Source organism: Pelophylax lessonae (genome assembly GCF_965119305.1).
Source record: "Pelophylax lessonae genome assembly, chromosome: 3".
NCBI lineage: Eukaryota > Metazoa > Chordata > Amphibia > Anura > Ranidae > Pelophylax > Pelophylax lessonae.
Window position 1 is genome coordinate 188507489 of NC_138770.1, and position 16287 is coordinate 188523775.

The following is a 16287-nucleotide window of genomic DNA, read 5'->3' on the forward strand; positions in this document are numbered from 1 at the left end:
CTTTTGTTTCCTGTAGCCTTAGCTTCTGAATAACTGAATGATTGTCCATTTTCTTTGCGTGCCAGCGTCATATGGAAAACGAATAGGTTACTAAAGTTACAAAAATTCTCGTTCAAATACAACTTTGGAAGTGTTGTAATGTATTGTAAAGTATTCTTTCTCACGGTCACTCAGTTTTTGTCATACAAATACAATACTAATTACACAAAAATTGTTTGTTCAGTTATCTTTTGAGAAAAATGTTTGTGCTTGTTCCTTTGGATATTTTCACATGAACTGTTGTGATGGGCTCTAGAAAGCTGTGTACAAATAGGTTATCAGACAATTGCTCCGAATGTGTGTTTTTATTTTGTTTTTTTTGTCCATTTTTCTTATTGAGTGAACCAAGCATAAGGCTGGTCATATATAGATCTTTTTTTTTTCTATTAGATAGCTGGTTGATTATAAAAAACAAAACTTAGTTCCCCATCCACACAAGTGAGATGGATGGAGAAACCCCCCCCCCTTTGTGTTGTATTCTGACAGCAGGACCCCTCTGCTGTCGGAATGCAATGATCAATGCTACAACTGTAATTGAAGGAAACTTTTCCAAAAAGCTGGTTTGAAAGAAGACTAACATTAAATCAACTTCTCTGTAAGGGAAACTGGTATAGATGGGAACAAAATTCAGCCATCTAAATCTGTCCATAAGGGATTATTTAAATGTGTGGTACTGGCAGATATAGCACATAAATACTAAGAGACAAGTATACAGCACTGTGTACAGAGATGAGTATTGTAAGGGAACTGATACATCTAGCTGCAATTAACTTTAAAAAAAAATCCACTAAACTTACCTTTAACATTCATGTTATAAACCTTATCTCAGGTGCCATTTCCTTGTAATGCATAAGCATTACAATCATTGCATATATTGCCATCAGTTGCTATTTAAAGAGACCCTGTCCCATTTTAATATTTTTTTTAATCCAAGCATAAACCTCTAAAAAAGGTTGTACATGTTTACCTTTCCTGCCACTTGCAATGCAGAATGCTGCTCTGTTGCAGAGAACTGGTCCTCCAAAGTATGCTGGGACACTGGTACCTCCAAGAGTATCAAGAGGTGCCAATCTACTGAGTCACTGGCAGCTCTTCCTCCTTCCTTCCTCTGACCTCCCATCACTATACAGTAGAATACAGTACTGAAATGAGATCAGAGGGCAAAAGTAGTGACAGCTGATGGGGACCAAGGAGATGGGCATTCCTGCAAGTCTAGGTTCACATCTATGCGGGCTATGCTCAATGCATTTTTTAGGCACGTTTTGCAGTGCGTTTTTAAACCCTTGTGTTTTTATGCGTTTTTACATGCGGTTTTCATTTTTTTCTCATTAAACACGCTTTATATAGCTGGTTGCTAAGGAGCAGGCCGGGAAGCCAACAGCATCCTTAACAACCAATAAGCCCTCAGCTGACAGCGGAATGTAAAACACACAAAAAAATTGGCGACAACAAAAAAAAAATAGTGAAGTAAAAAAAAACAGCGTATGGACCTGGGGGACCCCATGCCATTTTTTTCAAGCCATCTTTTTTCTTTGTTAAAAGAAAAAAACAAACTGGCGTGGGGTTCCCCTGGGTCAATTATTTTTTTGTTTTTTTTACATTCAGTTTTTTTCCATTCAGCTGACCGCTGATGACTCATTGGTTGTTAAGGAAGTGGCTGCTGGATTCCCGGCCGTTCCTTGGCAACCAGCTATATACACTTGCGTTTTGGGTGCCATTCCAGTGAGGTCCAGTACATGCAAAATACGGGAAAAAGTCCCCGACCCTTTTCAAAAACCGACCCTTTTCAAAAACCTATCGGCTGCAAAACGCATAGATGTGAATGTGTACCATAGGAAACCATGTTAAATGGACTGTAATGCCTTTCTGCAAACTGCAAAACACACTAAAAATCACATAGATGTGAACATAGGGTAAGTGTCCATTTCCCAGCAAACTTTGAGGGACCTTTCATCTACACCATTATTATTGATAGGTGTGAGTGCAAGGAAAGACACATTTGTATAATCTTCTTTACAATTCGGTGCTTAGAAAATGTTAGTGTGACAAGATCTTTCTTGAGCAGTTTTGAAGGTCTTTTTAGGCTATTATACAGTGGTTATAGAAAAAAATCAACCCCCTTTCAAATCACAATTTCTTGCTCTGCAGCCTGAATTTTAAAGGTGAGTGATTCTTTTCTATAGCCATTTTATGTAGAGCTCTAGAACCATGCAGTACCTGCACCAAAGCCCAAGATACTTTTTATAAACTGCTACTGATGCCTATGGCCAAACTTACTGACACTGCAGTTCACAAAGGATTGAACTGGATTTTTCCTGATAATACAGAAATTGAAAGATCAGTATATCATGGCTGACAATGTCGGATGGTATTTTTGAGGAAATTAGATGTTTAGGAGGGGGGGGTCATTTTATGAAACTACAGAATTTCAAGGATAATTATCCCTGGCCAAATCCTACATTACCATTTCCAGCTCCTCTCATCTTTGCTGTGCAGTCTGCAGCTGCATTTTGATTTGGGCACACAGTACAGATGTGGGGTTTCCCCGCATCCAATTTGCATGACCGGAGATTGTGACTGGCTCTCAGTGGAGCCGGTTCACACATCTCCGGAGCGCATTACGCAGGAGTCCTCTATTTCAGGTCCGAAGTCAGTCAAAAATTTGGGCCTGAATTGGAGAACAGGGGCACACTGGACCCCTGCTATCAGCCACATCCGTTCCAAGTGTGAACCCAGCCTTAAAGAAGAAAATGTAAAGCCTTGTGAGGATACAGCCTATGAGCTCAATGCCCCCAATTTTCATCAGTCTATGCTACCCATACATATAAATGAAGGTGTAGTGCTAATCCATAAAAAGAACCATTCAAGTCCATAGGAAATATAATAAGAGTCCACGTACATAATATAAATCACACCGGCAAGCTGTGACAACTACAGCTTGCCGGTGTGATTTATATTATGCACGTGGACTCTTTATTATATTTCCTATGGACTTGAATGGTTCTTTTTATGGATTAGCACTACACCTTCATTTATATTTGTTTTTATTGATTTTTATTCAGAATCTTATTGTGTTAGCAGCTTTTGGTTCTATTTACATATTGTGTTCATTTTGTTTATTTCCATCTAGCGCAGCAATACATTTTATTCTATTATGCTACCCATAGACCAAACGGACTGCTAGCCAGACCCACAAAAGCTTACTTGAATAAATGTTTTTTCTGTACACAGTGACCATCCTTTTTCTTCCAAAACGGTTTTCCATTATCAAAACACACACACTAATGCTAGATAATATTGAAATTAGGTGAAGATTGCACATGAGTATCACATTGAGATGTTAAAATGGAAATGCAATTTGATTGCAATGAAAAACGGATGAAGAATTTCAGCCTTAAAGGCCAATTCTTTGTACAATCTTTTTGAAACAAACATGAAGCTTCTTCTTCAGACCACTGTTTTATGTCTATGAGAAGCCATAGATCCTGGCATGTCAGGCAGGGTTTAGCATGTTACTGACAGTGCATTGGGTTACAAGTAGAGAAGATCACGTGAGTGCTCTGGGGGTAACTCAGTCTTTCATTAGCAGCTTCTTTAATCATTTGTAAAGCTACATAAAGCTACTATGAACTGATTTTTCAGCCTTAAGATTCCTATCAGCATTTCTGCTTAGCTCCAGAAATGAATTGGCATTTTACATTAAGAGCAAACACAGCTGTACAGGGCTGTAATAAGATGGTTTCCTGTCTGCATTCACTGATTGGAGGTTGTATGGATGCAGTGCTGTTTTTAGACATCCTTTGGTCTCTGGGCGTCCTTCGGGTTAGCATTTTGATGGCTGATTATCTGTGCTGGTCACAGAGCTCCTCTGTAGCCCTCGCTTCCCTTCCAGATTTACAGCAGCGGAATGTAAACATGAAGCAAGCTGTATTTTTGGAATTTCCTTGCTCCTGTCAGGTCACTCAGACCTCAGCTTCCTTCCAAACCACGGCCTGCACACTGACTTCCAAAAGACGCAAGACATGATTTCCTCCAATCACAGCTTGACTCTTACTGTTCAGGGGGGAATCTGAAAATTCCTACAGATTACAGATCCATGACTGGAAAACTACCATGTATGTCTGGGAGCTTTGATACAACCTTGATTTCTGCATGTAAATGTATTCTGAGTAACAGATTTAAAAAGTTAGTGTTTGGCACCACACCATGATTTTAAAACATAAAGCATTTTGTAGGATCGAGTTATTCTTAAAAAGAAAAAAAAAAACTTTTAGAGATGCTTCTTACCTGTCGTGAAGATGACAGTAGTCTAAGCTGCTCCCTGCTTTATTTGACTGTCAGTTGATCAGTCCACTTGCTGAAACATGGGATGTCTCTCTTTCAAGCTGCATTCTCCAAAATGATACAAAAGGCAGAGGACATCTCTGTATTTCTATGGCAGGTGCAGAAGTTTTGTGCACAAGAATTACGGTCATTCAAATTATAAAAATGTGTGGGTTAAGGTGCTTTATTAATCTAATGACATTTACAAAAACTCTGATTACTCTTAGCGATATGCCACCAATATAATGCTCAAATTCATTTTTTTTATTTCATTTCATGGGAAATAAATGCTAACTAAAGCCATTATTAATACAGTTGTGGTGGTTGTTTACAATCTCTGTTTGTACAAAATGAATTGTGTATTTCTTCAGATTTTTATCTGCCATGTCTTTGAAGCAATCGAAAAAACAGAGAGTGCATGTCACTATTAAACAAAAGTATACCTTTATTTTTTTTTCTGGAGAAATTGGACATTCATTTGTTGGTAAATAGTAATGAATATCTCCTGATTTTTTTTTTTTTTTATTGAAATCTTGCACAAAATATGAAAAATGCTTAAATAATTATTGTATATTTCTTGCTATTACCATAACCTACCACCTTACTATACATACCAAGAACAATCCAAAAATAATTATCTTGCTTCTGATCGCAGTGATACAGTGTGTATGGTTTTTGTTGTTTGTATCCTTAGTAGGGCCCTGAAACAATAGTGTGCATTTATTTTTTACTTTTTTATCCTACTGACACTGATGCTTAATTTTAAACGCCTTTTTTTTTTTACCTCGCCTAAAATACACTGACCCTGACCTTTGACCCCGATACTTTGACCATGACTTTGACCCTAACTTTAATCCTGACGACCTAGATCAAAACGGGATCTAGCTATTTTTTTCTATTTATTTATTTTTACATACATGCATATCTTTGTTTTATACCTTTTTCTCCTCTAGCAAGGAAAGAAGATACAATGCATCTTCTCCATTTAAGAGGAAAAAACATTACAGGGGTGGGCTATACAGTGACCTACAAGTGTGATAGTCAGTTGGAGGTTATCGCAAGGATAACATCAACTAGAACCAAGCCTCCTGGTTCCTGATCATTGGTATGAGACCCAGAGATTTTAAGTGAGCGGTTGATCTCTGTGCTGGAAGCATGTTCTCAGCACAGCCACAGCAGCGCATATATGCGGCCCCATGGATAAATACCCACTTTCATGAGGCCACATATGCATATGCTTGTTAGGAAGGGGTTAACATCAATACTACTTTCATGTTCAATAAACATTGCATGCTATAGATTTCTCTCCAAACTCATCACTTTCTCTTCACATAATAACGTTCTCAATGAAAAATGTTTTAAACAGAAGTAGATCATTATTGTAGCCAATAAAAGCTATTCATTGTGGCTCTTCCCCACGCTCCTTTACAGCAGGTAACTATCACATGGGTTATGCTGGTATGGCCAGAGTAATAGTGCAGAGTAAATTTTCCACCATCTCTCTTTTTGCACCAGTTCCAAAATAATTGTCATAGAACATATACTGCAGCGCAGCATCCTCTTCTGGAAGCGATGTGATTCTATAACTAGATGTCCAGGTGCATTGAAAGGAAAGTGAGGCCAGATTTCATACACAACAATTTCCTGTCCTGTCTGTAATCAGACATCCAGACCGTGAACTGATAAACAGGGAAGTAGAGAATCGCTCTGTAAGGTTTATAAACAGGTCTGGAAAATTCCTCTTGCATAGTCAGCACTCTGCTCATAAGGTGTACATCACAGGACTTTGACTTTGAGAAAGTGTACTTCTACTGATTACCGTATATCACTAAGTCTTCAGTACCCAATGTGTATGACACTTGTGTCAGACATATCTACCTGTGCTTCTTCCCCTGTACTGGACAATTATCCACAAAAGGTATTTCCAGAACAAGCCTCTGATCCCTGTGCATGATAATTAGACATACAGACATACTGTGACATTTCCAGTATGTTAAAGTGAGCTGCATACTATCAGTACTTTGGGCCTTGAAAAATAGGAAGACCAGCCTGGTGACTGAACTACAGTGCAGAAAACACTCTTAGAACTGAGCTGGGATACAGAGCATTCTATAGACCGAGTTGGAATGAAGGGGGAATTCTGTGGACTGTGCTGGAGCACAGAGAGCATTCTGTGCTCCGAGCTACTCTACAGAGGTTATTTTGTAGAGCATTTTTCAGACTGAGCTAGAACTCAGATGACATTCTGTAGACTTAGCAACACTTCAGAGGGCATTCTGCAGTCTAATAACACAGCAGTCCTAGCTGCACACAAAGGGGTATGTAATCATTGTCCTGCAGAATTCTCATGTCCCGTTTACTTGGTACCAGAGACCTGAAAATTGTACTTTGCTGATTGCTCACTTCCAGGCCTCAATTAATGAGGCAAAAGGACAAATGGTTAGCTTTAAAATTGCAAATCCATTAAGTTACAGCAACTAATGTTTTCCTAAATAGATCTAAACTTAGAAGGAATGCATACATTTTCATTTCTATAGTAAATATGATATGGCAAACAGCTGTCTACCATGATATAAAGTTGCATGCTTATGTCTGTCTATAAATATGTACTGAGCAATCAGCTTGGAATCAACCGTTTTTTAATTTGACTGTTATAAGCCAGTCCACACAGGTTGCATAGTGTCCATAGACGTACAATAATTTTGCAATCCCATATTAATCTGATGTGTAGGACTGACTAGCCCATGTCAGGGTCCATTTTTTGGTAGCTACTATTTTGTATTCTGCCCCCCACTTTTTTTTTTTTTACTATGCCAGTGCTGTATGTTTGTCCAGTGGAGATCCACATTCCTTCTTGTATTTACAGCTTCAGGCACTGCTGCAGATCTGGTCCAAGCTATCACCAAGAGATGCCCTGGAACTGCTTGATTTCAACTATCCTGATCAGTATGTAAGAGAATATGCTGTCAACTGTCTAAAGAGTATGAGGTAAGTGAATTCTGTGTAACCATGTAGAAGACCTCATGCACTCCACCAAACAGGGGCTGTTCAGTGTGCAAAGCCTGCGTAATCACTATCACACTGCATACAGCCATCCATTAAGTTAAATTGGAAGATGCAGCTATATGTGGTTATGCGCCAGGTTCACTTAAAGTGGGTATAAAGTTGTATTGCATAAACCAATATAGTGCATTTCGAGCATACGTTTATGCAACCTCTGATGCAAAGCCGCATACAGCTGCAACTCAAAGTAAAGCACGCACATATAGTGTGCTTTTGGAGCATATGTCCGTGCACATGTGGATGCTTTATGCAACCCTTGCATACAGACAATTTTTCACATTTTTCTCAATTGGCAGCTGTACGCAGGAGGTTCCAGGAAAGTGGTTACACAGACCTGAAAACTACGATACAAAATTCCATCGTCTTGCCCATATACAGAGAAGCATTTTATTAATTTCTGTAAGATCATGTTCGCACAGTAAAAAAAGGTGGTTGGGTTGGGTTTTTACCGCTTCCTGACCTCTTCACCTATCAATGCCACTCACAACTGTTAAAGCAGAGGTGTATACAAGGCAGCACTGGCTGTGCCTTGCCACATGGCGAGGCAAAAATAACGCTACCTGTATAGTTTGGCAGCTTTCATTTGCTTCTATTAAAATGTGGTGCAAACCTGTTGTACAGGGCATTTAAGTTGCAACTGCAAAGCCTCAAGTGGTAGTTTCTCATTTTAGCATTGCAAAATATTAAAGTGGTTCTAAAAGCAGAAGGTTTTTTTACCTTAGTGCATTCTCTGCATTAAGATAAAAAAAATCTCCATGTAGCATCTTTACATCTCATAAGCAGCTGAAGTTCTCTTTTGGCATCATGGTTTTGTTAATCATTCTAAATCTCACAGATAATGACAGTGCAGATGTATAGAGAGCTGTATGCTGACACCTTTTTTTATGTGTTGCAGTGACGAGGAGTTATCACAGTATTTGTTGCAGTTGGTACAGGTTCTTAAATATGAGCCTTTCCTGGACTGCGCCCTGTCCCGATTCCTGTTGCAGAGAGCCCTGGCTAATCGTAGAATCGGCCAGTTCCTGTTTTGGCATCTGAGGTTGGTACACATTGGTTTTAGAGACTTGGTCTGCACTTTATTCCCAGCTGCATACTAAGTACAGTGGCAAAAAAGTATTCTAGTGAATTCTATTATATTAACTGGTTTTCTGTAGGAATTTGCCATAAAATGTGAGTCTCATCTAAGTTACAACAATAGACAAACATAAAATGTTATGCTGAGAACACACAGCCAATTCTAATTTCTCATGTCTTTATTGAGCACACCCATTAAACGTTCACAGTGATGGATGAAAAGTAAGTGAACCCTTTGCGTTAATAGCTGGTCGAACCTCCTTTGGCAGCAATGACTTCAAGCAAGCACTTTCAGTAGCTCTGGCTCAGACCTGCACAACATTCAGGAGGATTTTATGACCATCCCTCTTTACAAAATTGCTTCAGCTCAGACAAATTATGTCAACAGAAGCTAATTGGTGTTAGAAGTTTGCACACTTAGAGTCCAATTAATGAGTTGGGAGGTGTGATTTAGAGTTGCTTTGATAAAAGAGACTCAAACATTTTAAGATTGCTGTTCATAAGAAGCATCAGCTGATGTGAACCATGCCTCAAAAAGGTAGCTCTCTAAAGTCATACAATCAAGGGCAGTTGATCTGAATAAGGCTGGAATAGGGATACAAAGCAATCTCAAAGTGTTTAGGAATTCATCAGTGGACCATTAGATAAATTATATATAAATGGAGATAGTCTAATGCTGCGGCTACTCCTAGAAGTGGGTGCCAGCCAAGATGACTCCCCAAGGCACAACACAAAATTCTCGAGGTAAAGCAGAATCCTTAAATAACAGCTAAAAGTTTTAAGACCTCTCTAGAACTGGCAAAGGTCCCTTCCATTAGTCTACCATACATGAGCATTTTAACAGGCAGGGTGTCCATAGCAGAACACCATGGAGAAGGCCGCTGCGCTCTTTATAAAAAAAAAACTGAGCACCTTGGCAAGTCACAATGCTATAGGGAGAATGTTTTGAAACTTACCAGCACTAAACCAGCATCCCGACGGTGAAGTATGGTGGAGAGAACATCATGATTTGGGTTTGCGTCACTGCCTGGGGGCCGGGACCACTTGTCATGATTGAGGGGAAAATTATTTCCCAAGTTTACCTAAAAAAAACCTACAGGATCATGTCTGTTTGGCTGTCAAACACAGCTACACCGGCCTAGGTCGTGGGTCAGTGCTCACTGTGGCACATAATGTAGATACAATAGTAACAAAAATATGAAAAGGAAAATGCAACAAGGTGACAGTTAAAAACACATATAAGTGTGTTAATCTAAAAAACCCTAAACCTGTGTATAAATGTGGTGCCAAGGGAAGCAATCGTCCAGGGCAAGATGAGATTTGAAGTCTCTGGTTGGAATGATGAGAGGCAATGGCCACAGGAAAATTGGGGTAGGGCGACCGACAGCTCCTATGCGAGGTGTGGGATCCCTCCAAGACAGATATGCAAAAAGAAACAAGGCCGCTAGATCATAACAGGAAGTAATAAAACCAATTCTTTAATGCTGTACACTTGCATAAAAATGAGCAAAAATCAATGTGGTAACAGGCAGCATCAGAAGGCGTGGAATCCCCAAAGGTGTGGTGGACTGGAGGGTGACGCGGGACCCATGGTGCCAGCACCGACTATGCTGCAGATCTGTCTGGCACCACGGGTCCCCGCGTCACCCTCCAGTCCACCACACCTTTAGGGATTCCACACTTTCTGATGCTGCCTGTTACTACATTGATCTTTGCTCATTTTTATGTAAGTGTACAGCATTAAAGAATTGGTTTTATTACTTCCTGTTATGACCTGGCACCCTTGTTTCTTTTTGCATATCAGTTTGGCTGTCCATCAGCTGAAGCTTGGGACAATGACCCCAAGCATCGAAGTAAATTACAAATTAATTTACTTGAAAAATACTTAATTAAAAAATACAAGACTGCTGCCCCTTTTTAATAGTGCAAACCACACTATAGCCATATCAAAAAACAACAGAGACATCACACCATCTGATTGCTGTGCCCACGGTCAGTGTGCGTTCCACCAGTTGGGTACTGTGGATAATAGCTCCACAAATATTATGAGGCTTTTATATGCTATTTCCTGATGCCGCACGCATTCGCGAAATGCATTGAAATACGAGCCTCATATAATTGGCTCTGAGCTATTCCCACAGGATCCGACTGGTGGAACGCAAGGCGGCCCTGGGCACAGCAATCAGATGATGCGAGACATATCAGCTGGGAAGCTGCACATTTTGAACTCTTGATGCTTCTGTAAATGTGAGTGCGTCTGTTTTACTTTGTACAAATTAATTTTATATTACATTAAAATATACTATACTATATATCACCTGCTTGTGGTCCCTCCTAAAGCATTTATTGTAGTGGTACAAAGTGGCAGTGAGGAGAGAGGAATTGGCTGGAGGTTTTTGTGAGCACATATATACTTTTCACACATTTGGTGTTGCACAGTATACTGATGATTTGAGCACCATAATTCTAAAGGTGCACAGCGTCTGGTTGTTTTTACACATGGGCTTTTTATTTTATGAATACGTTTTCATATTAGGAATTACTTGTTTCTATTTACAGTTGGAGAACTAATTTTATAATTTACGTAGGTGCACTAACATGCACATATGATTTAGGCTAATTTAAAGGGACAGTGCCTCTCTTTGTTGATTTTTGGACCAGCTATTTACTCCAAGAGTTCACTTACTTTTTCCTCCAGTACGGTGAATGTTTAATTGGTGTGTTCAATAAAGACATTTGAATTGAACCCAGTGGGCTGAATGAAAAAAAAACCTGACAGATCACTGTACTAACATAAGTGATGTAAGCGTGGTGATCTTCCCTGCTGTGTCTTTGTGTTTTGACAGGGGGGATTCCCTCAGCCAGAACACTGATTAGCAATTGCAGCCATTGGTTGCCAGCGCTGATTGGATGCTGATTTTCCAGCATGCCTGTTTGATAGAAGCCGGTACACTCTGACTGCATGTTGGCAGCTTCTGTCGGACTGAGTTGTACACACTGGACAAAAGTCGGCCGGCTCCTGCCGAACCCACCATTTTCGGATGATTTTCGACCCATGTGTACCTATCCTTTGATGAGGATCTGATCACATTTTATGGCAAATTTACTGCAGGTAATTTAAAGGGGTTCACATACTTGTCGTTGTCATTGCATATTCTAACTGTATAAAACATGGCAAAATATATTTTAAATATTCTTTCAAAGATTTTCTTTCATGTCCATTGATAGATGCAGAAAGTCTTAAAACCTTCAGGTTATATTACCACTTAAAGGAGCATTTGGCAAAAAAAAAAAAGAAACAGTCAGGATAACCCTTTCTGCTACCAGCATGCCTCAGTTTTTGCTGGTCTACTAGTAGGATGGATGTCTTTTCTTCAGCTTTACGGTGACTAACCCATTTTTTTGCTAGAACCTTTTTTCTTTTCTTTGATTTTGTTGTTCAATCTTGCTTTTAGAGTGAAGAGCTTGAACTGGACATTGCAGCGTTCGCCTGGAAGTTACTTTCCGGGCACTGAGTTTATCTTACTGTGCTTTCCAGACTCTGTTCTGGTCTGAGGAGCAACCTTGGACTTGTACCATTGCACAGTTCCTAGTAAAGAAATGTACAAAAATGTTAGCTGAAGCTTGTTTTCCAGGTCCAGACCCACTGGCATTGCCTCAGCCTTTCCCTGTCTTTGGGGACTCCTATAGTCAGTGATCTGATTTGGCTGGACACTGGGAGTTACCTAATTTGCATAGGTCCCTTGGCACTGCTAGTCTCTGTTTCTGTTTTTTGCTGCATTAGGGGTGTTCACACTGTGAGACTGAGTGCTAATGTCCCCTAATGTTAAACTCGATCTATATTATGGAAAAAAAATTTCATACTATTCACAACTTAAAACAAGAATAAACTCGATCTATATTATGGAAAAAAAATTTCATACTATTTACAACTCTATTAAATTTCACACTAATAAATGGGACCCATGGATTTCACACTCAGATTTTTTTTTTTCTAATTACTGTACAGGTAACTAACTATTTAATTTCACAACTTAAAACAAGAATGTCCCCTGCTGGGTGTATTGTTGCATGTGCTCCACTTTCTTTCCTGTCATACAGTGTTCAGGAAGCATCTACTTGCTGCTGGTTGTTGCCAAGAGCTACAGTATGTAAAGCTTAAATCCTTAATCTGTTTTAATGCCTTTCCTCTTACCATGAGCCCATATGCTGCCTTACCATCACGTGGTTGCAGCATCTGCTGTACCAGGGTCCTACAAATCACTTTCTTCTAAGTGCTCTGCAGCTGCTTGCAGTGCACTTATTGACCATGCCAACATCTGCAGCCTGGAGTTATGTTGACCTCTGCTATTAAAGACTATTCTGTCCTTTAAATCTTAATGGTCTCTTTCAAATATGGCTGCACCCTCTACCCTTTCAGCTGAGGTCTTTAACATAGTTGTGTAAAATGCATGGCCCAAATCACCCAGATATTTGTTGACTGATTGTAGAAGCCTCAAGCATGCTCCAAGCCCTCTCCTGCAATTCTATACTTGATCTGTCTACGGCTTTAGTTTCCTCAGTGCTATCTTTCACAGAGAATTCTATCTGATTCTGATTTGCTCCAGTCCTTGACTGATGTGTTAACCCCTGAGAAGTTGCAATCTACTACTTATTCCCAAATGAATGGAGGCCATTTTAGTTTGTATTGATGCTGGGCACACAATTCCGAAGCAAGAGGATCAGCCTGTTGCTTCTGTCAGTGCAGTCTCTAGCCTTAGGTTGTTGAAAAAGAAAACATCTGTGACCCTAGGCATTTTTAAACTCTATGTGGAGCATTTGTTCTTCCCAAGTGCTTATTAGCCTTGTATTCATTTAATACAAATTTTGAATAGTCTCTTCCCAATGCTGATCCGACCATGTCCTGCTCAACAAGATGTTTACTGTTCTTGTCTTTCAAGGCCCAACTGATAAGTGGTTGGAAGCCCTTGCTAGCATTCTGTTGGCCCTCTGGTTGGCCCTACCCTTCACCCAGTTGTGGCTGTGACTTTACTTTGTCAAACCATTGATTGGTCAGAATCCTTTTAAAAGACATCTGACCCCTGCTGAGGTTGACACCCCCCCCCTGCTTATTGAGCATGCCATCTTGTCATTAATGGCTGCTGTATCGGCGGCCATGTTTGTGTAGTCCGGCGGCCATTTTCTTGTAGTTTCCCATTGAATAAAGCGACGGCCATGTTTTTGAACCTACAGAGCGGTGATACAGCAGTGGGCCTTTAGTAACTTCTGCGCTTCCTCCTTCTCTCTGATCGTCGCAGGGCGTGCAGCTGTACGCTCTGCTCTGTACCTGGGTCGGTGGTGGTGAGTCTTTGTGGGTGTGAAGTCTATCTCTCTTCTCTGCTATAGCAGCAACTTAGTGTGCTGGGGCTTGTAGTGCCGCTTGTGCGGCGGTGGGGATTTTTTAGCAACATTTTTTCTTATTTTGCTACGGTAGTCCCTGGGTTCACCATGGAGTTCTTGGAGCATGTTTCTCCACCTGACGCTCTTTCAGAGGCTGCGGGGCCCAGTCCACTTTGTCTGCCATGACAGTGGTCCTGGATTCACAAGTGTCCAAGGTAGATATGGTCCTGCAAAACAGGATGGGCAAAAAACACCCCCCCCCCCCGCCTTCACCAGCATCCTCCGTCTCCTCAGATTCTAAGGTTTATTTTGCCGCCGCGGACGTGAGTCTCCCTATTGGGTCTGCACCCACGCACCCTGAGTGCTCCAATAGTGAGGATGATTCCTCTTCCACTATGGCTGCGCACGAAAAGACACTAGTGGATGCACTGATTATAGCCATGTGGGAAACCTAAAAAATGGAGGACACAGCTGCTGTTGCTTCGGAGGAGCAGGTACATTTTTGCAAGGGGTTTCCCGCCTATTTTGACAAAGTTTTCACGAGTCAGTGGGGTTCACCTAAACACACTGTCAGGGTACCAAAGCGTTTCACAGAAGCTATCTTTTTGAAGAGTCCCTTGTGGTGGACTCTCAGGTGTCCAGGCTAAATAAAGTCACCCTTCTCCCGATGGAGGACTTTAAAAGACCCCTTTGACAAGAGAGCCGAATCTCTGGTCTGACATCTTTTTAACATGGCTGGTTCCATCCTTAGACTGGTGTTTACCATAACTTTGGTCCCCCAGACCTTAACGGGATGGGCTAAGATTTTGCGCCAGGATTTGGAGGGGAAACAGATTTCCCCCTAGCCTCGCGGAGGTGGTGGACCAATTGGTTCAGGGGATGCAGTTCATCTGTGATGCCTCTCTGGATGCAGCGCCTTTAGTCTGCAGGGTATGTGTAATAGCAGTGACCCTGAGGCACATGATTTGACTCAAAAAGGTCCTGTCTGACCTTCCCTTTGTAGGAGATCACCTGTTCGGAGCTTTCTTGGATGAGATCATTAAGGGTCTTACAGGGGGAAGAGTACTCTTCTCCCACAGACTACGAGGAGCAAGGAGGCTCGTCCTAAACATGGGCCTTTCTTCTCAGGATCTCAGGACAAGGGATCAAAATCAGTTCTAACCCCCTCGGGAGGTTCCAAGACGCCCTGGTCTGGTAAACCTAGAGCGGGTCCCTTCAGCAGACAAGTCGCCTTCTGCCTGAAGAGGCGCCCTCATCCGTATCTGGGGTGGGGGGCGCATCTTATCTTTTTTCCGGACCCGTGGACCTCCTTGATTCAAGACAGGTGGGTCCACATGCTGATTCGGCAAGGTTTTTCCCTTTCAATCTGCGTTTGTCCCTAAATTGCCTGTGAGGTCTCCCCTGGGCGGTACAAGACTTATTCTACAAGGGGTCATTGTACTGGTTCCCGACTCGGACCTCTTTCAGGGGTTTACTCAAACCGGTTTACTGTTCCCAGGAAGGAGGGAAAAGTTTGTTCAATTCTGGACGCCAAGGCCTTGAACTGCTTTATGCAGGTACAAAATTCTGGATGAAATCCATTCGCACGGTAGTGGCATCCTTCATCAAGGGGATCTTCTGGCCTCTATAGATATCAAGCACACTTACCTTCATATCCCAATATTTATCAGACATCAGCGTTTTTTCTTCACTTTGCCGTGGGCGAGGCGCATTATTAATTCGTGGCATTACCCTTTGGTCTAGCCTCAGCTCCTCGGGGTCAACACTTTTGTGAACACCCGGTGTTGGCTTTGTTGCGCCAGTGGGGGTTTGCTGTACTGGGGTACCTGGACGATCTCCTTCTGCAAGCAGAGTCTCCTACTGCCTTGAAAGACAACCTGGACATCGCTGTGGGAACCTTGCAAGGGTTCGGATGCAAACTGAATTTCCAAAAATCTGCACTGGTTTCATCCACCAAGCTGGACTACCTGGGCCTGACCTTGGACTCGGACTCAGGTGTTTCTTCCGGGGAAAAAAACTCCAGAAGTTGCAGGAGGCGATTTGGCTCCTGTTGTCCAAAAGGAGGTCACCTCTCAGGACTTATGTAAGTGTCGGGCCTGATGGTTTCCACCTTTTGAGGCAGTCACGTTTGCACAGTTCCATACAATACCTCTGCAAAGGGAGATTCTTGCCAAGTGGGACAAGAATCCACAGTCTCTAGACATTCTGATCCTGTTGAGCCGGGCTAGGAGAGGGTCCCTGATTTGGTGGCTTCGCTCTCTGGCTCTTTTCGACAGGTAAAATCCTTTCTTCCCCTTTACTGGACAGTGGTCATCACGGATGCCAGCCTGTCTCGGTGGGGAGGTGCCTTGGGCACGGATTGTGCTCAGGGTGTTTGGACTCTGGAGGAGTCCAGACTGCCGTTCAATA

The 16287-nt window shown here is 41.6% G+C and overlaps 1 protein-coding gene across 3 annotated transcripts in view; it reads left to right on the forward strand.

Moving 5' to 3' along the window:
- The window catches only part of PIK3CB (phosphatidylinositol-4,5-bisphosphate 3-kinase catalytic subunit beta), a 278272-nt gene that overhangs the window by 205787 nt on the left and 56198 nt on the right, over window positions 1–16287 (forward strand). For all 3 annotated transcript variants that reach the window (XM_082249418.1, XM_082249419.1, XM_082249417.1), the window contains exons 13-14: window positions 7229–7350; window positions 8321–8464. In XM_082249418.1, the coding sequence (XP_082105544.1) occupies window positions 7229–7350; window positions 8321–8464 (266 nt within the window). The remainder of the gene's footprint in view (window positions 1–7228; window positions 7351–8320; window positions 8465–16287) is intronic.